The 25,709-nt window shown below is 40.0% G+C and overlaps 1 protein-coding gene across 1 annotated transcript in view; it reads left to right on the forward strand.

The window, feature by feature from the left end:
• Positions 1 to 3,105: 3,105 nt before the first annotated feature.
• The window catches only part of LOC148892273 (alpha-1,6-mannosylglycoprotein 6-beta-N-acetylglucosaminyltransferase B-like), a 132,927-nt gene continuing 110,323 nt past the window's right edge, over positions 3,106 to 25,709 (forward strand). Inside the window, exons 1-2 of the mRNA XM_089006642.1 lie at positions 3,106 to 3,515; positions 8,558 to 8,670. Coding sequence (XP_088862768.1) covers positions 3,448 to 3,515; positions 8,558 to 8,670 — 181 coding nt within the window. The 5' untranslated portion in view covers positions 3,106 to 3,447. The remainder of the gene's footprint in view (positions 3,516 to 8,557; positions 8,671 to 25,709) is intronic.

Raw genomic sequence — 25,709 nt, forward strand, 5'->3', positions numbered from 1 at the left:
ACCAACAGCTTCAGCTGTCCCAAAAACTAAACAAGGAATGACATCTATTTGGCTAGAGTTTACATGTTAACATTAAACTCATGAATGCAATTTTATCAAAAGCAAAGTTCGTGTTTATTTTGTTTGGTGATTATCATTGCTGTGGTAGTTTAAATCTGCGTTTCGGTGTGTGCGTGCGTGCGCGAAAGAGCGTTTCAAACCACAGGAGAGGTGAGTCAACGGTGAACGTAATGAAAATGCAAATTGCCTTTCTGCTGTTGACCTGTGCTGTCAATCAGCCACACAATAATTCGATAGAGACCAACTTTGTAAAAACAGGCAGTGCTCTCAACTCGCAGCGTGACACGGGGCACAATTTCCACACCAAACAATTTCCTTCGCTCAAAGAGAATCTGTCTTTTTTTATATATATTTTCGACTGTCATTTCATCCAATTTGGATATGAACCTGCTTCTTCCTATGCTGTTATTGACTGGCTATGCTGTTATTGACTGGCGACCTTTAATAAGTGTACCACAATGTGAGTAAAATTATTCACACAGCTTTTTTTTCTTACACCAATGGACTCTGTATCGGCAACTTAAGTTCCTCTTGTTGCTACTTTTTTAAAAGTCTGAAAAGTTTTTGTCTCCACGCTTTACTGTCTTACGCATGCAGCTTACGTCAAGTTCGTCAACATGTCGTGTCAGGATGACTAATGGAGCCCAGATACGTCAATACCGCTAATTAATTTACATTTAAGGACAACCGATGTCACTTTTTTGTTTTTTTTTTAACTGACACCAGAAAAACGTTTTATAGCATCTAAAATACCCAAAACACGCAGTATATTTTTATTCAAATGCAAAACACCAATAAAATGACTTAAAGTGTCCAAAATCTGCAAAAAAATTGAGCTGCGAATTGGGCATTTTCAGAAAGTCCCGCCCCCAGTTCCTGACGTCACGCCAAGGTGTCTTGCATTGCTGCAGAATCAAAACAATGGCTTCAGATTCGGAGAATATGCTTTCTTATGACACATCCAGTTATGAATATGATTCAAATAGTTCTGAAGAGGAAAGCATACATGTTTGCAATCGATTAAATAATTTATTCCGTGCCATTATGAGGCAACATTGAGGGGAGATGTCTCAACCAAAAAGAGGCACAAAATGGCGACCTCCTTTGGCCACCTCCGTTTCCACAGGCTGATAAATTCCTTATATGGAGCTTGGACGCCCTCTTCTGGTCTCCTGGCGGCTTTTGGGTGCAACACGAGGTCCCCAGACAAAACAGGTACGGCAAAATACATTGATCTGATGGAAGGACCGCTACAATGCATCTTGTTTACGGTGAAGGGTGGTCCTTTAGTAACATCACGTACGGACTCGTCACCAACTCAAAAACAAGACTTCCTGAATATTCAGCACGAGTCTTAAAACGTAAAATATAACTATATGCGGTGGAATCTTTGTAAAATACGCTCAGTAGAAGTCATTTGAAGCCATTTTACAAATTATGGACACAACTTGTCCGGAGATGTCGGTTGTCCTTTAAGTAAAACAGAAATAAAATGGGACGTATTACACTTATTAAACCTATTAAAAATATAATTATACAATTGCGAACAATAACAAAAATCTATTTTTTTAACTGAAATGCCCTGATGATTCTTACAGACTGTTTTTACCAATAGCCTTGTGTATTTATCTGCAGCAAGCATAGACCCCAGTAGTGTTGCAGCAAACACCTGTAAAAATCATATGTTTACCCGGAGGATTGCTACGGATGGAGCAGAACCTTTTCCTCTCCCTGGACAGCTCGTAGGCGGTTACTGTCAGTCAAAGCGTTTCGGGGTAAGTAATGCATAACAAAAATAATGTCACTGCCATTTGCATTTTTTTCGCTCTGTGGTTTTTTATATCTGCATTTCCACCATTTTCACACAACTGCTACTTCAATTTTTCTTCTATGTTATGATTCACATTGGCAATTCAATGACACTGAGATTTCTTTCCAAGAACTGACTTGCATGCATTTTTCCGGAGGCGTCGAATGACCTCTTGGTGCCGCTGTTGTATCCTCGTGAACGTCGCTCTCCATGGTTCTAAAACTCTTCCTCTAAAAATGAAAAGGGTGATAAAACACTTGCCGTTTGCCTATTGTTCTTGGTGCAATTTGGGCAATATAACTTGAACATAGTAATTTGCTATAATTAGTGTAAGTGTCGGATGACAAGGGACAATGTTCATTGTGAATAGGGTAAACACGTTTGTGTTTTCTGTGCTAACCTCTGTCTATTATAATCTGTATACGTGAAAAACATTAATTGTGTTTGGGTTTGATTCAATTCCAAGCAACCATTGAAGTGAACAGGATACATTGTTTATATACTTTGCAGTATCTCGTTTTAAAAACAGTATTTATTTATTTATTTATTTATTTATTTATTTATTTATTTATTTATTTATTTATTTATTTATTTATTGTTTTTAGGTTCGCACAAGTCTGATTGTGAGTGCGTATTTGCTTTCTGTAACCCGTGACTGGCAACTATTTCAGAGTACAGCCTGATTAGGACAAATGCTATTTAAAATGTATGTACAGTCATACGCATTACATGAACATATATTGTTTTGAGTTGCTTTTTCGACTATAAAAATATCTAAAATTGAATAGCATCGTGAATATTGTGATGGCAATATTATTATTTATCGTGATGGCAATATTATTATTTACGAGTACGTATTAGTTGTGGGGTTAGAAATTGTACTCTTGGTTCGTTTGATTTTTCGATACAAGGAGATTCATACGACAGATGAGCAGTAACCGGAAGTAAAGAGCACGACACAAAAATAGCCTTGTGCCTTCCAAAACAAGAGATTTTACCTAGTGGTTTGCTTTTTTCTGCATTTGTATGCGTTTCTGAAGAAGTATTAATAGTGAATGAATGTAATAACTATACTCGTGGTTTATACTCGGCTATTTCGTGCGATTTGGCGTGACATGTTTAATAACGCTTTATTATGAAACAATTCCCGGATAATTTGCTCATTCATAGCGGAACTTTACTCATGAAATGAACAAATTGCCGGGAGCAACTGAGTGTGGGCACAGACGGCGGGGCTTCTCTGACAAGTTAAAGCCGCTTTGTCCGAGCGCTACGTGGACTCGTCCACGGCTTGCGGCGCGCCGAGGTCGACACATGCCAACTCAATCCGCGTTCTACGACGCCGTTTTCGTTAAGTCGCTGAAAGGTGGAAAGGCAACCTGCAGCGACATCACCTCGGAGTCGGAATAGCCACACACCGCTGTAAAAAAAGTTGAAAAACACCTGGATACTCTGGATAAAACTTTTTTTTAACTTTTTCTTCAAGGAAATATAATTTTATAATCTTATTTCGCCGGTTGGAACGCTGACACAATGTTTGGTCAGCACAACCTACAACCCGTCGCTCGATTTGGGAAATGATGACTGTTAGCACCGACGGCAAAATTATGGTCAGAAGATGGCTAGTAACGTTCAAGCCCTTCAGGTAAGCAACTGCCTTCTTAAAATGCCGTTCTTCCCTTTCCCTGACGGTCTTATTTAACCGAACACATACTGTTATTGTCATATTGGTGCGCTATTGTGTTCAAATTCCTTGCTTTAGACGGACCCCTTCGGAACGGTTTAGGACTTTACGTCTCCGTCACACGTACTTGCTGGTGCAAGGTGGTTTATTTACCCAATTGATTCACCAACACAAACGGCAAAAAAATTACAAGCCAATAGTCTAAAACACTCACCAGTAATAATTTTAAACTTACTCATACATGTTACGTTTCAGAAATTATAAATCGGGAGATTTGGTGCGTGTTAAAAAATGTGAGCGTTACAAAAGTGTAAATTAGAAGTAAATAAAACATAACAAATGCTTTCATTGTTTATACATTCAATTAGTATAAAATGTATTATGTTTTTTTACATTTTTTGTCTCTCCTTACAAATGAACTGTCTGTATTGTGTCAATATTTGCTTTATAAAGTGAGTTCTGTGAGTATTGTGGTCAAAATCGTAAGTTTCCCGACCAAATTGTGAGACTTAACAAGTATGCTTACTAGAATCCACTGAAACAGAACATTTACCCTGCTTAAATATGGAATATTGAAATCAAGTGTATGCCACATAAGTTAAATTATTACTATAGTTTCCGGTGTATAAGACACACCGGAGTAAAAGGCAATGAATGGTGTATTTTCAAAATGTTTCCATATATAAGGCGCACCTTCAATGAATAAAAAAATAAAAAATAAATATATCAAAAATAAATATATCAAAGTTTTCCAAATGTAATGCATACCACAAAAAGTGCTACAGTGGAGGCTGGGGTTACGTGTCATGTATCGCAGCGTGGACCGCGCTCTACTACACCTCGAGGGGGAAATGGAGTCGGTGACTCCTGACAGTAGTTGCAAGACCTGTTGATAGAGAAAAGACAGAAAAGAAGTTATATTTAAAAGGTTCATGCTGTTGTATGCTGATTTGACCAAACACAAGACCCACAATGGAAACACAGAAAATCTGCGCTCAATCTTATGTGAACATACACAGGCTGTTAAACTGTCATCCTCAGGTAGGAGATCTGGCCTTGGGCGGAAGGGAGGACTTTATACACTCTTGCACAGGAAGAGCTCATTGGCCAGGTTACAAATCTATTAAATCATGGAAAGACAACCAATTAAAATGTCTAGATTCTGTTGGTTTATGGAGGTTGGTACTTGTACCTTGGGACATCCAGGGGCATGGTATTCAAATCAAGAAGACTGTGTTTTACTAATGTATCAGTTAAATTTGCATCTACTCTCAATAAATAGCTTGGAAAAGGGCTGCAGAGTTTGGCCGTCGGTCGAATAAGCTCACGTAAAGTGGTTGCATGAAAATGGCATCCCCTGCCGGCAGTATTCGAGCCTTTGTTCACAGTGTCTGAGCGAACATCTTTGACACCTGTTGTGGCTCAACATTACTTCACATATAAGGCGCACCTGCGTATAAGAGGCAGGGTCATCTTTTGAAGAAAATCAAAGCTTTTGATTGTGCCGGAAAATATGGTGCTTAAGTGTTTGAAAAAGAAGATGAAAGAAAGTCCTGTAAAGTCCAGTGCATATAAATTGTACTTAACAAAATATGTTGCCGCTGCTCACCCAAAGAAAAACTGATCCTGTGACAGTAAAGTGACCTTGAGAGTTTTGAAAGGCGCTTAGAAATGAAATGGATTATTATTATTAAAAAAAGTTCAAGTCAATTTGAATGTTACATTTTGAGATGATGTCGCCGACCTCAGGTGGTACTCGTACTCCGACACTATAATAAACTAGTTGCTTTCCAATTAGGTTCTCATAGTGCAATTTGAGGATCGTGTGGTTCTAAGCATCTTTTTTTCTTTGAACAAATAACTGCCAGTGTCATCCGAATATGTTACATTTTGACAGCTGCTCGGTTTTTGTTTGACATCTTAGATTTTCAGTTTTAAGACCCGCCCACGTGGAGGCTTTTCAAAAGTAACATCATAAACTGCTCCCAAAAAGACCATCTATATAAAACGTGCGCATCTCAATGCAGTCTCAAGCCGTACTTCTTGTTGCTACAATACCCAAAGAACTGCCAGAAGGCTGATTACTGGCGCCAACAAAACTTTGCGTGTGAACACCAACACCTCCCCCGTAGCTGGTATGACTCGTCTATTTCCCAAATCATCCGCAGAGGCCAAATCAGGTAGGTGGAGGATACATTTGAGGGGGCCAATTAGCCGATAGCGTATCTCCTCATCTGATCTAATTAAAGGGAGCAGAGCATTTACTTTTAAGCATGTTAATTAAGGCTCGTCAGTGCAGGAGAAGCAAGGTCTTATCCTCCCGCGTCCAGCCCTTTGCAAAACAGTTGACTAATAATCACAGAGGATGACCATCTTTTCGGAAGGACCCATTATACCATTGCGCCGGATAAATAGATTTTTGTCCTCTTAACACTTCATATTGACTTTGATGTTGAACTTCCCAATATACAAATAAAGCACAATGGAGATGCTGATGTAAACTAATGATATCACTTCTAAAACTTGGTGCCTTTAACTGTAATTGGTGATCATTTATTTTGGATATCATTTGTTTAGATTAGATTAAATTAGCCTTTATTAGTGTCACATTGGGGAAATGTACATTTCATAGCGGTGAAGTGATGAAGGGAAGAGGGATGGAAAGGAAGTAGAGAAACAAAATACAGAAGCTGCTGTAAAGGCAGCCACTCTGGCGGCGCCATCTTGAAGTGAAAAGAAAAAATATATATTTTGTCAAAGCACATTGTTTTCTGTTGTGTGTGATACTTTACTCATTCCCTGTCAGCTGATGTGCAAAAATGTGTCCACTCCAGTGCCAGGGTTTTTGTCATTTTCATTCAAATTGCAGAGCCACAAAATATTGAATTTGAGGCCTACTTAAAGATTCAATTCAGCGTAAGAAACCTTAGACTCTCTTCGTTCATAAAAAAAAAGTTACGTAATTCCTAAGTTATATGGGTCTGGAGTTATCTGAGCTTGAATTGGGGGCGGCTATACAAAATACACAGACATATTGATTTATAAAGCACTTTAAGAACAGCTGAAGCTGCAACAAAGTGCTAACATGGACAAAAGGCAAATGATGCCCCCTCATGGAAGGGAAAAACATTGCCAGAGGTCTGACCAGTGCTTCATCGGCAACCCCGCAGAAAAAAACAAAACCTGAAAACATTCGTGAATGGCGTTCCACATTATACTTTTTAATACCAGAACAAATTCAGGAATGGCAGTGAATGAGTTAAGATCTGTTCTTTCCATTCAGAATTTTTCCGTGACTGACAAAATGTTGTATTTACTCACCTCTCAGCACTTAGGAATCATTCATTATTTTGTTGTCTCCATTCATTTATCCAATACAAAAGGTCGCTTATGAAGGACGAACTCAAAATTATGAATGACACTCATTCTCATCTGCCGCTAAAATTAGTACAGGAGTGAAATGCATTAATAGTAACATGTCTTGAATTTATAAACGGTGCTTTTCCTTGTAGGTTACAAAATGTGATTGCTGTTTTGACCACTAGATGAAAATCAGACATTTTCACTTCTCTGCAGTTTTCGGCATAGTGAGAGAAAGTCTTTGATCGTCGCCCTTTTTGACAACAGTAGCTTAACTGGGTCAGGATTTACACAAAACACCTGCCTTAACTCTCTTAAGTCCAACATGAATCTCCCTGGGCTGTCTTCACAAAGGAGAATGCACACTCTGTCTCAACACACATTTTTTTGGGGGGGGGACACAAAAGCCAGGCAGTCTGTAGCCGTGTGTCACTAATAGATGTATTTTATGCAAAGCACAACAGCTGATGCTGCTAAGACTGCCTTAAGAGCCTATTACTGTCCTAGTTTTTTACACTGCCTGTAACAGACAACTTTTTTTTCACCATGCATTGCTGTTTGTACCGCCGACACAGAAAGATGGGGCATGGGTATTATTTTCCTAGTTTTACATCTTGGGTGGAAGTATCAGCTCCAACAGAGGCGAGATGCCACATTTGTGCAAGTATGTGAAGTTGAGATTTTTTTTTTTGCCATGCTGTTATTTTGTAGGAATATTGTAGAAATTATCAATAAATACCATTAAAAAAATACAATTTACATCATCAGTGTCTTCATCTAGATCACAGGTGGCAAAGTCAAGGCCCGGGGGCCAAATTTGCCCCCCCATATCATTTCATTCGGCCTGCGAAAGTAAATCAAACTTGTGAAATTCCATATTGCTTGCTAAATTCCCAACTTTTCTATGTTAACCACAATAACTCATTAGCTTTGACTTCAAATTTGAAAACTAGTTATTCATTAATTTGTTGTGCGCTCTATATGTAATAATGGAGCTGCTGAAACATTTGAATGGTTTTCCCAAATTCATAATGCCCGTGGCAAAGAATGTGTGTGACACACTTGATCTACATAAATATCAAGATTAATAATAACAGAATTCAAGATAATTTGAGGAGGTTTGGATGAATCAGTTCCCATGAAGTGGCTTGGTTTCCATGTGTGTGTGAGTGAACCCTCAGACAACCGAATAGTTTGCCATTCGCAATCAGCAATATCACGCTGAAAATTTTGCCAACCAGAACCATGGTATAAGTTACGATAATTATTCCGACCTCAAAATATTTTTCCACTCGTAATGGAATGATGGTATGTGCAGTACAATATTTTCCTACTGACATCGCATTACGAAACCAGCGGAGGCGCCCTGTTTGACCTTCGCCTAAAGCTAACAGAAGCACGTGTAACTTGATTGTTCTCTGCCTTGTCTGACTGTGACGGTTCTGCTTTTCCCTTTTTCCATGTGCCTTGTCATGCCAATCTATCCCCAAAAATAATTAGCCCTGTTTTGTTTGTCTCCATTCTCCCAATTGACCTCTAAATGCCTCAACCCCGGCTTCTTCTTCTTCTTCTTACCAATGGCTTCCTCACTTCACTCCTTTTAACACTGCACTCCTTTCCCCCGTGGCTTTTGTGTGTTGCAGGATATTCGTGGTGGGAATAGGCTTCTTCAGCCTGTGCTTTCTAATGACTTCTCTAGGGGGGCAATTCTCAGCCAAGAGACTGGGGGACTCCCCATTCACCATCCATACAGAAGGTACCGACATGCGCTTTCAGTGTGTGCAAATGCTTATAAAAACTCCCTGTCCCCTTTTTGCTTGTGCTGCACTAAACATCAATGTGATGTAGTATTTATTACCAAAGACCGCCTGGTAAAATGATGAAGACTTATAACATTTTGAACATTTCGTTTTCAGTTTAACATATCAAGTGTGAAACAGAGAGAGACAAAGAAAAAAAGAGACATTGTGTGTATATGTATGTATATATATATATATATATATATGTGTATATATATATATATGTGTGTATGTGTGTATATGTATATATGTATATGTGTGTGTGTGTGTATATATATAAAGTCTCGTTATATCGATATAACCGGGACTATTGATATATCCGACGTTCCTTACGTTCATAGAAATAGTATCGTAATAAGCGGTACTATCGATATAACCGATATGATATAACGAGACTTTACTGTATATATATATGTGTGTGTGTATATATATATATATATATATATATATATATATATATATATATATATATATATATATATACATACACACACACACACACACATATATATATCTCATCTCATTTTCCGTACCGCTTATTCCTCATTAGGGTCGCGGGGGTTGCTGGAGCCCATGTCAGCTGTCTTCGGGCACGAGGCGGGGGACACCCTGAATTGGTTGCCAGCCAATCGCAGGGCACACAAAGACATACAACAGTCACTCTCACACTCACACCTCGGGACAATTTGGAGTGGTCAATCTGCCTGCCATGCATGTTTTTGGAGTGTGGGAGGAAACCGAAGGACCCGGAGAAAACACACGCGGGTCCGGGGAGGACATGCAAACTCCACACAGGGAGGCCGGACCGGCGACCTCTGCACTGTGAAGCCGGTGTGCTAACCACATATATATATATATATATATATATATATATATATATATATATATATATAATCAGCTCTATTTCTGTGTTTAGTTTAAGAGATAATGGAACAGGAGGATTTGCTTTGGGATTACTGTGTTTATAACAACTGCAGGTAATACAAGTTTGTGTGAATTAAGGATAAGAATTCGGTGCACATGCTCGATTAATCAACGACTTATGCCGCTGTTCAGCCTGAAAATGAATTTGGAGCAAGCCTATTAAAATTGCATAACGTCCATCAGTTCGTCCTCAAAGGTTTTCAGCATGTGTTGCGCAACGTCGACAATGTCCGCATCATGTATCGCGTGCTTTCCTTTGAGGACGGACAATGCTTATTTATTTATTTATTATTTTTTTTTTTTTATGTGACCGCTCTACCAGTTCAGCCTTTTTTATTTACGCCTGCCCCTGTGAAGATCAACCACATGTGTTTTCGCGACTCCCCTGCCCATTCAAAAGCACGCGCTGATCTCAGTTGGTGATGAGCTGGCAGGAAACAACTTTTAGAAAGGCCGATGGCAGCAATGTGGGACAAGATTGAGACAGCGCAGCCCCATCTGCTCGTTGAAAAACAACTGGTCCTTTCATTAAGCCTTCGCTCACCGCCCACGTGGTCACACCATGTTTGTGTGTCATATTTGTCACATCTTGTTTGTAATACAAAGAAGCTTACGTACTTTTCTAAATTGTTCCGCACTTGTCCCCCCCCCATGCTAATAGTCTTCATTTTACTCAGATTTATGATTTGTGACTCATGTTTGCTTTCAGGCTTTGTCTAAGCTCAGAGGAGATGTCTTTGTTTTCCCATTATGTTTTTTTTCCTCCACTGTTGTGGATTAGGTGTCATCCTTTTAAAAAGTTGATGTGTTTTGAAAGTTTTTAAATATTGCACCATTAGGTCTCTCTGCAGTTCTTGAGGGCTATAACGTTCATTTCTTTTCAACTCTCAAAATACTCCAATCCGAATCTTCTGCCGAGAATCTTGCGTTAACTGACCTGGCCCTTTACTAGTAGAAAAGTCCAACCCTCCAAATACATTTTAACTCATTCGCTGCCATTCCCGAATCTATTCGGGAATTGAAAATATGATGTAGAGCGCCATTCCTAAAATTGTTCAGGTTTCGGGTTTTCTTCCGGGGGTGCCGATGAAGCACTCATCATACCTTTGGCAATGTTTTCCCTTTCACAAAGGGTCAGCATTTGCTTTTTGTCCATGTTAGTGCTTTGTTACAGCTTCAGCTGTTGTTAAAGCACTATATAAATCAACATGTATGTATTGTATTGAATTTTGTACAGCCACCCCCATATATAATTTAAGAATTAACTCTTTTTTTGATGAAAGAAGCGAGTCTAAGGTTTCTTACACTGCATTGCATGTTTATGTAGTCCTAAAACTCAATATTCTGTGGGTCATGGAATTCAAATTACAATGACAAAAACCCTGGCACTGGAGTGGACACATTTTTGTTCATCGTCTGGCAGTGAATGAATTCATTTCTATGCCACCTATAAATAAACCAAGGTTAAGTTGACGAGACTCATGTTGCTCAAAATCAGACTCACCATTCATATATTCAGATGACTGTGCAGCTTGACGACTTCTGGCAGCCAGATTTCTCTTAGGATTCACACTCCGTAGTCTTGGTAACGCAAACCTGTGGTCATGTTGGCACACCTTGCAGTGGGGGGAGCGTTTGGATGAGCAGCTGTTTAGAGACTGCGATAAGTGTGCTGTAAATTCTTCATTGTTGTGGTCTTTCATCGCGGTGCTCAAATTTGATCAGAGGACTGATTTAAATTGCGGAAAAGTCCTCGAAGAGCAGCTTTTCCCACTGATAGAGAATAGACATAATAGAAGTTATTATATTTAAAAGTCCCATGTGTAGTTGACTGCCGACTACAAGGCCCACAATGGAAGCACAGAAAACCTGGGGTCAATCTGAGGTGAACAGACACAGCCTGTTAACATGTCATTTTCACGTAGGAGATCTGGCCTTGGACTAATATAGTACTTTGTAAACCCCTTCACAGGAAGAGCTCATTAGCCATGTTACAAATCTATCAGTTCATGGAAAGGAGAACCTATTAAAATGGCCATGTTTTGTTGTTTTATGGACGTTGATGCTTGGGACATCCAGGAGTGTGGTGTTCAAATCAAGAAGACTATGTTTTCCTCATGTATCACTTAAAGGACAACCGACGTCTCCGGACAAGTTGTGTCCATAATTTGTAAAATGGCTTCAAATGACTTCTACTGAGCGTATTTTACAAAGATTCCACCGCATATAGCTATATTTTACGTTTTAAGACTAGTGCTGAATATTCCGGAAGTATTGTTTTTGAATTGGTGACGAGTCCGTACGTGACCTCACTGAAGGAACGCCCGTGACCGAAAAAAGGACACATTGTAGCAGTCCTTCCATCACGTCAATGCTTGTTTGGTCTGAAAAGCTCATGTTGCGCCAGAAGAGGGTGTCCAAGCTCCATATAAGGAATTTATCAGCCTGTGGAAACGCAATACACTGTCATGTCTACAAGAGGTTGCCATTTTCTGCCTCTTTTCTGGGACGCTACAGTGCAGTCCAGATGCCTCAAAATGACACGGAATAAATCCTTTAATCGATTGTAAACATGTATGCTTTCCTCTTCAGAACTATTTCAATCATATTCATAACTGGATGTGTAACAAGAAAGCATATTCTCCGAATCTGAAGCCATTGTTTTGATTCTCCAGCAATGCAAGACGTCTTGGCGTGACGTCACGAACTAGGGGCGGGACTTTCTGAAAATGCCCAATTCGCAGCTCAATTTTTTGCAGATTTTGGACACTTTAAGTCATTTTTATTGGTGTTTTGCATTTGAATAAAAATATCATACTGCGTGTTTTGGGTATTTTAGATGCTATAAAACGTTTTTCTGATGTCAGTTAGGAAACAAAAGTGACGTCGGTTGTCCTTTAAATTGGCATATACTCTCAATAAATAGCTTGGCAGAGGGCTGCAGAAGTTGGGCGTCGGTCATGTTCGCTGCGTCCCCTGCCGGCAGTAAAAGACAATCTTCCTGTGTTTGAGCCTTTGTTCACAGTGACTGAACCGAACATCTCTGACACCCGTCTTCTATATTTTCGCAGTATTTGGCACCATTACCTCCTCATGTGATGCCACGAGATATTTTGACTCTGGGGTTTTAACCCTCTCTTCGAACACTAAAACCTACATTTTCGTAGGGCTTACCACCGAAATGCGAGCTGCTCTGCAAAGCCGAGTGCATGTTTGAGTATTAGCCGAATCCCATTGCCACCTCTCACTTCGCCTGGATTATCAGCTTCCATCTTCTCAAATCCATGTCTCTCTTCACTCACTCTCAAACTCATCATTGGCTGTGATCTGAAACGGGTTTGGTGGTGGTGGTTTGGGGAATGAGGTGCAAGTGTAAAACAGATTGTCAGCCTGAGTTTTTATTCACATCTCTGATTAAGAGAGAGAATTACATTTCTCGGGGTCATATTTCTTCCAGAGTCCACAGATGAATAGGAGTCGGCATAAAAGGTGCGCTTTTATCTTTGCGTTAAAAATGAATTTGGCACGAGGGAGACGTTAGCTTGATCAAAGGCTCTTCCCTATGGAGCTTGTTCATACAAGGTATCAGTTTATTATAATAACAAGAAGTCACTCATATTATAATAACAAGAAGTCACTCAGTTTGACTCTTACCACACTGTTTGTTCTAGCCCTAAGACTGAAGGCATGGTAACTCTCTGCTTCCCTGATGTGAAGGAGAATCTCATTTTATTCTCCCCATCTCACTTATTCTTTCTTTTATTAATTTGAAACTCCGCGGGTCTCGTAGCCAACAGCTGCTCTCGTTTACAAAATAGGAAATAGATGGCCCAGAACTGAACGTTGTGCTTATAAATGTTGCCGTGCTTGGATCCCAGACTACCATTTGAACTCTCTCTGTCCTGTAGTGTTTTAGCTTTCTTCATATTAGCACGAGCGCCCCAAAGCTTTGCTCATCTGTGTCCTAAAAGACCCACACAATGAGTTTATGCCAAGCACGATGACGGAAGAGGTTTGTCCTTTTTAGTTTGTTGGTTTCTGTTTCTTTTTAGACTTTTGTTTGTGTTGTAGGCAGGACATTGGTGTATGAGTAAGGGACTGGGAGAAAATATCAACTTAAGAGTTGGAGATATGCGGCGTCATATTGTTCGTATTGCGCAAACTGACTTAATTTAGCAAGTTCCAGCTAAACTAAGCTAAGCTAAGAGGGCTCTATACTGGCAGTGAACTGAACGTGCATCACAATTAGCGCCTGTGTAAAAAGTAAACGATTTTTCACGCTGTTGGGGGTACAATTTCCCAGTTATAAAAATAAGAATAAAGAAAATTACACAATATGTATTTAAAAGTGTGAGATACCATAACCCTTTCAAACTGATAGCTAAATGCTAATGCTTGTTAGCAGAGGTGTGTGCATCATTGTCATTATTATTTTAACTTCGGTCACATCTAAATTAAAGTTCATCATTGTTATTTTAGCACCGCCAGTAAAAAAAATAAAACTAAAATGTTTCTCAGGGTAATAGCAACACTGGTGGGCACATCAGTTAAATTCATCTGTGCGGCATTCGCTCGCTTCAACATTCAAATAAAGTAAAACTACGAACCATTTACATGTAACGCTGTCCTAATCTGTAGCCTGGTTTCATGTGTGTTATTTTATTTATTCATTTATTTATTTATTTATTCCTCTCAAGCTGGCAGTTCAACTCCATCACAAACTCCCTGCAGTGATGTTTCCTCCACATCACTTCATGTAGAACAAATGTGGCATGACAATCTTCTACACGTCGCTGGTGTAAGGTGCATCACAAGTCACTGTGGCAGTACACTTTATCAGTGCACTCGTAGCCTCGGGACCGTCTGTGTGTGTGTTTGCATTCGTGCTTGTGATTCTGGATAACCCCACCCACATGCTAACGGGTTCCTGTGTGTTGGCTTGTACTTGTTCATTTCTGTTTGAATGGGAGCATGAGACATAAAGTGTGCTATACAGAACATACAAAAAGAAAAAATACAATCTTCTGCACATTGTACATTTTGGCAACCAAATTGTGCGAGTAACGATGTGGATCCGAGTGACTGTAACCCAAATGCACACACACACACACACACACACACACACCACACACATATACACACAACTGCACACAAAAAAACATGTTCCACACTCTGCAGTGTTAATTGACCCGCAAGCTACTAACTTGCATATCTGGCAAATTTATAGCTGATGATGACTGCGAATTCCACTGAAAGCACTACTCGAATCATTTTACAAGCATGACCTGCGTTGGTGGAGAAGTGTGGGGAAAAAAACCGAGTTACGTTTATTTATTAATTTATTTTTCAATACAGACTGCTACAGATGGTGCTACTGATGTGAAATGCTGTCAATAGCTAAGATTGAGTACAACCTTTGCAGCAGGCTTGCCATTTTTCTCTTTGTTTGGAAACACAGTTCATCATGCGACATAGAAATGATAAATAGTAGGCGCTAAATTGCTGCGAGCATAAAATGAAGTTTGAAGTGATGGAATTGGAAGAGGCCTAAATGAAAACAAACCTAAATGAGTTTGAGAAACTCCAGAGAAAAGCAAAGCTAAAAGTTATATCAGAATCAGAATCAGAATCAGAATCATCTTTCGGTAGAACACGCTGCACTAGTATCGTTGTCAAAAAAAACTGCTAAGTGGCACTATACAGTTCCATTTTGGCTACTGTTGAAAGAGTTCAAAGAGTTAATGGCTTGGGGGAAGAAGCTGTTTAAATGTCTGCTGGATTTGGTGCGCATATAACCCTCTTCATGTGCACGGGGATTGGACCTGCAGAACATTCCTCTTAAATTTGCCAAAATGAGGCAAGCAAATGTGATTGAAAGGAGTTTTGTTTTGTGATACGGCATAATTCCTTCTTGTGACTCTTTCTCAGTTTGTTAAATGATTCGAAAGTTTCAAAATTGAAAGTTAGAGACTGGCCCGATAATTTGTTTTTTTCCAGATTGTTATCAATGTCATTGTTTGCAGTTGTCTTTCAGACGTTGTATTTTTTTCTTTAGGCTCTAACATGCAATTTTTTTCAAAGACCATTCGAGCCGAGGTCCTCAACCTTGTTCATATGCACATTCACCAATCACCTTCATTTGTGAAAAATAAAAATACGATTAAAAAATTTTTTTTTTACTAAATGGCATAAGTTTTCAGAAAGCCACAGTGACTACCAGATGTACCAAATTTCCCACAACACCGATTGGACAAGCAATGTCATGTGACCATCTGCGATCATAACAAATTGACATCTTGAGTTTGGGTGTGTCTTAACCTCCATGGCAGAGGTTCAGCCAAACCCAGGTTCAGAACCATTGCAATAGAGCATATTTTCCCATTTTGCCTGTTTGAGGTTGGTCGATAAATAAATTAATAAGCACATGAATAAAAAGGCCATGAGTGCACAGTCAATAGGTTTGCAATCGATTATTATTGTAGTTGAAATCTAATTTGTTGTTGTACGGCAGCTTTGAAGCTTTTGAAGGAGATAGAATGGTAACTCAATGACTGCCAAAAGTCGCTGTGGTTAAACCCTTGCGCATTGACATCATCGGCCATGCCAAGACATTCAGAAGAGGTTGACAGACCCGGAAAGATATCAAGTAGAAAATGGTGCTGATGTGAAGTTTTAGCAAGGGTAAGGAGATAATGTTTCTGAGCAGTTGCTTTTGGCGGACAACCAAACAGCTGTTGAGCGAGCCACTTTTTAGATGATTGTAAATTACATATTGAGAAGGGCCGACTTGGTGATTAAACATGACGAAAACAGATTGCTTTGATGAAGGCGGATTAAAACATGCTCTGTGTTGACCCCGTCAATGTCAGTGGCAGTTCTGCAAGGTGTGTGTGTGTGTGTGTGTGTGTGTGTGTGTGTGTGTGTGTGTGTGTGTGTGTGTGTGTGTGTGTGTGTGTGTGTGTGTGTGTGTCAGTAGTTTAAATGCCATTTAGCACTATGTAAGAAAACTGTTATTCTGTATTGGATTGGATTTACCTTTATTAGTCTTGCAGTGGAGAAATGTATATTTCACAGCAGCAAAGTTATGAAAAGAAGATCAAAGGAATGTTCGAATGTACCGTTGTTCGTAACTCGAATGATGTTCGTATGTAGGGGAGCGTCTGTATCTTTATATTTTTAGTCAAACCAGGACAATGGGTGCCTGTAATCTTTGCTCTTTTTCTGACCAAAATAACTCAAAGATATGCAAAGTAGAAGTATATTTTGAATGATGGATTTCAAGGTATATGCAGGAAAACACAGATGAATCCCATTGCTAAAAAGTGTGGATTTCCAAGGTCATATCATCCAAAAATGACCACTCCGCCTTTCCATACTGCTCCAGAAGAGTCTCACCATCCAAATTTGTAATTATCCCCTCACAGCTTTGCGCAACTCCAGTACATATTAATGAGAAAGCTGACCCAATTTCGGAGTTGTCAGAGCCGTTGTCCTGACCCAAGTCTCATTACGCGTGAATGAGAACTTTCTCCACAGCACATTATACAGTATTATGGTTATATGATCTCTGAAGGTGACTGTTTAAAGTGAACTGTAATCTGTTGTTGAAATGACCGTGCCTCCATCATCTCGCATGTCACTTCCTCATCGTCCACTCTGCCGCAAACCGGTTATTTTCCCAGATCTAATAATAATACATTTCATTTATAAGCACCTTTCAAAACTCTTAAAGGGCAACCGACGTCACTTTTTTTGTTTTTTAACTGACATCAGAAAAACGTTTTATAGAATCTAAAATACCCAAAACACGCAGTATGATATTTTTATTCAAATGCAAAACACCAATAAAAATGACTTAAAGTGTCCAAAATGTGCAAAAAAATTGAGCTGTGAATTGGGCATTTTCAGAAAGTCCCGCCCCCAGTTTGTGACGTCACGCCAAGACGTCTTGCATTGCTTGAGAATCAAAACAATGGCTTCAGATTCGAAGAATATGCTTTCTTGTTACACCTCCAGTTATGAATATGATTCAAATAGTTCTGAAGAGGAACGCATACAGGTTTGCAATCGATTAAAGAATGTATTCCGTGTCATTTTGAGGCAAACGGGCGGGGGGTTATGTCTCACCCAAAAAGAGGCAAGAAAATGGCCACTGAGCTGTGAGGAATGAATCAGCCCCTTTCCACAGGCTGATAAATTCGTTCCATGGAGCTTGGACTCCCTCTGCTGGCGGCTTTTGGATTTAACACATGGTTTTGAAAAAAAAACAGTACAGCAAAATACATTGACGTGATGGAAAGACGCTACAATGCGTCTTTTTTCGGTCAGGAGGCGGTCCTTTTCTGACGTCACGTGAGGACTCGTCACCAACTCAAAAACAAGACTTCCTGAATGTTCAGTGTGAGTCTTATAACGTAAAATATAGCTATATGCGGTGGAATCTTATTAAAATACGCCCAGTAGAAGTCATTTCAAGCCATTTTACAAATTATGGACACAACTTGTCCGGAGACCTCGGTTGTCCTTTAAGATCACTTTACAGTCATAGCCAGCGTTCACTCAACCCGGAAGTAACTGAAACAGATAACTAGCTAGCCAGCAAATAGATAGCCAATAGATACTGTAGCTAGCTATTAGATAGCTAACTAGCCAGGCAGCTAATAGACAGACAGACAGCTAGCCAGATACTAATAGATAGGTAGCTACAGAGCCAGCTAGATAGCTAGCCAGATAGCCAGCTAGTTAATTACCATATTATATGGGTCTGGAGCCACATTCACTTGAAGATGTCACGTTTCGCAAGGTGGTGATGGCGGGTGCGGATCCCAAAAAGCAGGCAGGAGGGAGCAGGAGGTTGTTTGACAAATTGTATTGAAATAAAGGTCAGAAGGAACAAAATGTAAAACATCGAAATGATCTGAACAGAAAAAAAGTATCAAAAGAAAACCAAGTGTAAAAGTCCGCCAAGGTTAAACAAACACATGCACAGCATACAATGCATGCGATTGCAGACAAAGCATGCAACAAACAATAAACCGACACCGGATGGTCGTGCCGGGAGTCCTTTTAAGTGTCACTGATTAAAACGACCAGCACCTGCGAGGCTGCAGGCAGGGCTGACGTCGCTACCCATTGGTTGCCAATCCGAACGTGGCAGTCCGCCACTGATCGGGACGACCAGCACCTGTGCAGGTGCAGGCGGGGCAGACAGCGCCACCCGTTGGTCGCCAATCAGATCATGACAGAAGGGAGGCAATGACAATCATCATCACTATTCTTTCTGATATAAAAATGAAACTGGTTAAATTGGACCATCAGAACATCACAATAACGAAAGCATTCGTGCTCCAAAAGTTTTCTCGAACATCCAATAAAAATCTCCTTATATATTGACGACATGTCACAACATCTAGATAAAGTCACATATCCAGCTTGTCCTTCTCTCCTCCAGAAAACAAGTTCGTATACTGATGGCATCATGACCGCAAAAAAATATATATATTTTCAATGTCAACACAAATACAGAAAGGACAAGCCCCAAAATGTTTGCAACTGTAAAAACCAGAACTTATGATAATTCACTTAGAAATCAACATCTAAATGGATGATACACAAACTTGAAACAAAAGCCAATTAAAAAAAAAACCCTAATTTGTATTTGACCGTTCATTCCAAGCATATTCGTATTGTTTTATCTTTTGTGGATATAGCAGACGTTACAAAGTGGACCAGAAAAATAACAGGGAGGGAAAGAAAGATGAAGAGATAAACGAAAAAGACGAAAGCTCTTCATACCGCAGCATAGGGCAGAAATCAAAGACAGGTCTACTGAAGTGTGAAAGATGCAAAGTGAGCAGCACTAAATCACATTACAGCAACCCCCCATCCCCCACTACCACTCTCGGTCTTTGTTTTTCCCCCACATGTACCCTGAGAGACATTTTTACTTCCTCTGTGGAGCATTTCCGGAAATAGAACCGTAGCTTTCTAAGCCAGCAGAACAATTTGGGATGAAGTGAATATCATATCTGGCGTTAACTGTGCCACCAAACCAAACCACTGCTGCAAACATGATTTATTTATTATGGATTATTATGTTTGGATTTCTCATGTCAGGCTTTAGTTACCCGTGATAGCCTACCCTATATTACTGGTTATTTGGAAAACTGTATTGCAAGGTCAAACCGCTGCCTTTAACTCATTCACTGCCAGACGATGTGCAAAAATTTGTCCACTGCAGTGCCAGGGTTTTTGTTATTTTAAATCAAATTGCCGGACCCACAGAATATTTAGTTTAAGGACTATATCAACATTTAATGCAGGATAAGAAGCCTTAGACTCTCTTCTTTCATCAGAAAAAAGTTAATTCCTAAATTATAAGGGTCTGGAGTTATCTGAGCTGGAAATGGGGGCAGCTCTACAAAAGACCAATGCTACTCCCTCGTGGGAGGGAATAACATTTCCAGAGGTCTGACTGGAGCTTGATCCGTACCCCCGCAAGAAAAACCCAAACCTGAACAATTTCGTGAATGGCGCTCCATGTCATGCTTTTCAATTCCCGAATAAATTCGGGAATGACAGTTATTGCGTTAATATTAACTCATTCCCTGCCATTCACAAATTTATTCGGGAATTGAAAATATGACATAGAGCGCCATTCCCGAATTTGTTCGGATTTTGTTTTTCCATGCATGCGTACAGATAAAGCACTAGAATTGGCCTCTGCAAAGTTTTCCCTTCCACGAGAGGGCAACATTTCCCATTTTTCCATGTTAGCGCTTTGCTCCAGCTTCAGCTGTTGTAAAAGCGCTATATAAACCAATACGTATGAATTGCATTGTAGTTTGTACAGCCGCCCTAATTTCAATCTTATATGAATCCAGACCCATATAATTTAGGAATTAACTTTTTTTTTCTGATGAAAGAAGAGAGTCTAATGTTTCTATTGAATGTTTATATAGTCTTAGAACTCAATATTCTGTCGGTCCTGGAATTCAAGTGAGAATGACAAAAACCCTGACGCTGGAGTGGACATATTTTTGCACATTTGGCAGTGAATGAGTTAAAATGAAAGTGATGTTCACAATCTTGCTTTCATAATAATTGTTTTGTCTTTTCCTCATGGACAGGCGGTGAAGATTTGAACTTTGTAGTCATTCACAGCTTTTTAGATGTTTGACACGTCAAACTGTTGCAAAGATAACAACGGTCATAAGATTGTCGGACGCACTCGAGGGGGTAACATGCAAGTGAAGTGTTTACTCTGTGCAGCAGATGGAAGACAATTGAAGAGTGGAGGGGAAAACAGGGATGCCGAGAACTGAATTTCGAACGGCAGCGTGGTGAGAGCATTGTGCATTTGAGATTTAGACACATACACGCATCTGCATTTAGATTGGCATCCCAGTGGTTCCTATGCCTTTGCTTTTATATGGGTTTAAAAAAAACCTCGAGTTCTCTCTCATTTTCTTTGCAATCGCTTCTGACATGGTCATCTTCTCTTAGTGCTGAGAAAATACTGGCTGTTTGAACTCTTGTCATGGCTTCAATTGTTATTTTCACCATGGCAGCGTGACTGAAAACAAAAGGACAAGAAGCAAAAAATCCAAGTGTGGGAAATTTACATCATTGCCTTTTGAACTCATTCGCTACCATTCCCGAATTTATCAAGCTCCGGTCAGACCTCTGGAAATGTTTTTCCCTCCCACAAGGGGGGTAGCTTTTGCCTTTTATACAGCGCCCACCACTTTCACCGCAGATAACGCGAGAACCAAATATCGCCATAAACATTTTTTTCCTGATGAAAGAAGAGAGTCTAAGGTTTCTAAACTCTGTATTGAATGTTTATATAGTCCTAAAAGTCAATATTCTGTGGGTCCTGCAATTTGAGTGAAAATGACAAAATCCCTGGCACTGGAGTGGACACATTTTTGCACATCGTCTGGCAGTGAATGGGTTAATTTACATGTGATATTAGTTAAAATGACAAGGATGTGCGCACCTCTGCTAACAAGCATTAAGCTATCAGATTGAAAGGGTTAAGGCAGAGGTCGGGAACCTTTTTGACTAAGAGAGTCATAAAGGAAAATATTTAGAAATGTTTTCAGTGAGAGCCGCACACACGCACACACACGTGCGCACGCGCACACACATGCGCCCACGCACGCACAAACACACGTACAGGCATGCACGAGATTTCAACAAAATGTTAGAATGTATTATTTAAAATAACATTGTGATGATACTCACCATTAATATGAATAGTTTTCCGTTCCTCATGATTGGTAAAAAAAATCCAGCCAAATGATCGGAATGAGGGTCAACTTGCTGGTCAAGTTAAGTTACTGCTAGCTAGCCTACACACTGCTCGTTAGCTTACACGCTTGCTTTCTGCTGTCTCTCACAGAAATACATTGATGCTAACGTTAGCATGGGGCTTATCAAAATGCCACTGACGTTCGACTGTTTCATCGATGGTATTGTTTCATTGCACATTAGAATCCGAGCGTTTTCGGTCCATTCCAACCTGAAGTGTACGATACTCGTATTTATTTATTTTTACTCGTCAGGCTTATTTAAAAGGGGGCATTTACCTGCTTCGACATCAACGGCCATAGGTCAGTATCACCCAATCAAAATTGCGCTTTCCGCCAACTGCTGCCCAAACAGGAAATGAACGGCGATAAAGCGGGAATATATATTTAGTTTTATCGGCGAGCCAGATCCGATCATCAAAAGAGCCATATATGGCTCGCGAACCATAGGTTGCCGACCCCTGGGTTAAGGTATCTCAGTTTTAAACACATATTGTGGAATTGTCTTGCATTTTTATTCTCATTTTTATAATTGGGAATTGGCACCCAACAGCTTGAAGAATCTTTTACTATTTAGTCAAGCGCTAATTCTGACGCAATTTCAGTTCACTGCCAGTATAGAGCCCTCTTAGCTTAGCTTAGCTAGAACTTGCTAGCTAAGTCGGTTGGCGCAAAACGAATGGCGCATACCTCCACCTCTTCAATGGGTTTACTTTATATTTTACACATCTGTGATTGAAAATCGTGGTCTTGATGCAGATTCCGTTTTAAAGCAAAGTGAAGAATAAGAAAAAATGTGCCATTGATGCATTCCGATAGATATCAACCTTTCCTGAAGAGCAGTTAGCAACACGCAAAGTAAATAATAACACATGACATACAGTAAAGTCTCGTTATATCGATATTCAAGGGAGTCCGAAAAAATATCGATATAACCGGGACTATCGATATATCCGACCCTGTTTGCATGTCATTTTCTCCGTGCGTGCATAGAAATAGTATCGATATAACCGGGACTATCGATATATCCGATATCGATATAACGAGACTTTACTGTACATATTTTCACATTCTTTAAACATAAAACACAAGTCCAATACTTGGCTCTGTCTTGTAACTGATCATCAATATTTCACCAGAACACCATGCTCAACACAAGGGAATTGATAAATAATTCACCATAACGTGGGATTGAATGTGCATTGTATCAGAGTTACACGTCAATCATCAATCACGGGAGATGAAATACACCGTCGAGTCTGTTTTCTTTTTTTCGCGACAATAAGAAATTTTATCTTGGAAGCGGCGTCACAAATCCTGTCGTCAACCGCATGAGCGGTTGTGCCTGAGCTGTGTGCTGCAGTTTTTACCTGAGACCAGTCGTTTTTAACTTTTTCCTTGTTCGCAACCCATTCAATTCAACCAGTTCTCGCACCCACCACCAGAATTGATGACAAGCAATATTGTTATCGTGATGTGTAAGTAACTTATTCTTTTCGTTTCGGCTTTTTGCTTCAGGGGTTTACTGTAGTTTAACAGCACTGAACTTTATTACTTACAAAAATAAATTAACTCATTCACTGCCATTCCAAATTTTTTTTGGGGCGAATTGAAAAGCATGACACATTCACGATTTTGTTCGGCTTTTGGTTTTTCTTGCAGAGGGTGCCGATAAGGCGCTGGCCAGAGCTCTGGCAATGTTTTTCCCTTCCACGAGGGGGCAGCATTTGCTTTTTGTCCATGTTAGTGCTTTGTTACAGCTTCAGCTGTTGTTAAAGACCTAAATAAACCAATATTTATGTATTGCATTGTATTTTGGACATCCACCATCATTTCAAGCTCATATAACTCCATACCCATATAATTTCGGAATTAACTCTTTTTTTCTGAAAGAAGAGAGTCTTTCATCAAGAGTGCTGAATGTTTATGTAGTCCTAAAACACAATATTCTGTGGGTCCTGGAATTTGAGAGTCAATGACAAAAACCCTGGTACTGGAGTGGATGCACGTCTGGTAGTGAATGAGTTACACATGCACTGCAACAGACTTTACTTCTATGACCTGATAACAATAAGTACGAAACTGGCTTTCAGGTTGAATGACGTATTTGAAAAGTACATGTGGTTGGCCATTTAAAATCCGCTCCATTCCTCTTGCAGTCCAATTTCAATGATTGATAAAAGGCATTCTGCTCAACGTAAGAAAATACCGCACATGGAATCATTAACGCAATAAGAACACCCATGAAAGTGATGTTCTGTTGCCATGGTATCGACCAATGCTATTCTCATCCCAATGTCCTTTTGAACAAAACCCTCCATTAGCTATGACACAAAAAGGAGTGAACTTTTTTTTCCTGGAAATAGCCCAAGTCGTCAGCGCTAACCATGCATTGACGTTGTCTTTGATGGAAGGTGCCCACCAACACCCTCCACCCCCGCAGCTCTGCTTCTGTCAGCGGCATTGTGGCGAGGGGCGCTAAGTCGAAAGACGTCAACCTCACTCCATGTTGGACATGCTAATGAGGGGTCAAGGCTCTTGTCTGTCAGGCCTGTCGCTTTGGCTCAAGAGGATGTGCGGTGTGCATAAATAAGAAAAGCTTGCCAACAGTCATGAGGGCATCGTTCATCCATTTCTGAATTGCGTGCATTTGCAAACGGCTGACTGTGTTTCTCTCCTCTTCTGTAAAAAACTGACTTATATTGCATTTGTTTGAAATTCCATCTGGCACCGGACGAATTAATCACCTGTGAAAGAGTCAACAAGTGCCCTGAGGTTCATCACGGGATACAACCCAGGATAAAATCCACAACATAGAGAGATTGGCTGGAAGATATCATGACTCAAGTCCTTTTTGTGCACTTTGATCAACTGAACGAATAAATGTTGACCCTGCCTCCCAGCGACATAATGCTGACCCACAGTAATCTCGTGTATGGCAAGGGTGTCAATCTCATTTTTTGCCACAGGCCACATTGTAATTATGGTTTGCTCTCGAGGGGCGTTATGAATTTGGGGAAGCCATTAGAATGTTTCATATCCTTGACATATTACATACAGAATGCACAGCAAATTAATGAATAACTTGTTTTCAAATGTGAAGCCAAAGATAATGACTGTTATTGTGCTTTACTTGGGACAACTTCAAATTTTGGTTTGGACTCTCGCAAGCATCATGGCACTTGATTTGCTTTAGCGGGCCGAAGAAAATGATGTGGCGGGTCGGATTTGGCCCACGGGCCTTGACTTTCACTCCAATGGATACAGTCGTTTTTGAGGGGGTTGAATGCTATTTCATAAGAAACCAGTCACCAAATACATTAAACAATTTAGACCCAAAAAGTCATCCATTTGCATTGAAGATCCCTTCACTCATTCCCTGCCATTACCGAATGTATTCGGGAATTGCAAAGCATGACATAGAGCGCCATTCCTGATTTATTTATTTATTTATTTATTTATTTGTGAAGGGAGGGGTGCCAATATAGCGCTGGTCAGTCCCCTGGCAATGTTTTTTCCTCCCACGGGGTCGGGGGTGGTGGCAGGTTTTGCCTTTTGTACCCATTTCAAGCTCAGATAACTCCAGACCGATAGAACTTAAAAATTAACTTTTTTTCCGATGAAAGACGAGAGTTTAAGGTTTCTTATGCTATATTGAGTGTTTATACAGTCCTAAAACTCAATATTCAGTGGGTCCTGCAATGTGAGTGAAAATGACAAAAACCGTGGCACTGTAGTGGACATAATTTTGCACATCG

Source organism: Hippocampus bargibanti, linkage group LG10 (genome assembly GCF_051943395.1).
Source record: "Hippocampus bargibanti isolate YZ-2025 linkage group LG10, ASM5194339v1, whole genome shotgun sequence".
NCBI classification, from domain to species: Eukaryota; Metazoa; Chordata; class Actinopteri; order Syngnathiformes; family Syngnathidae; genus Hippocampus; species Hippocampus bargibanti.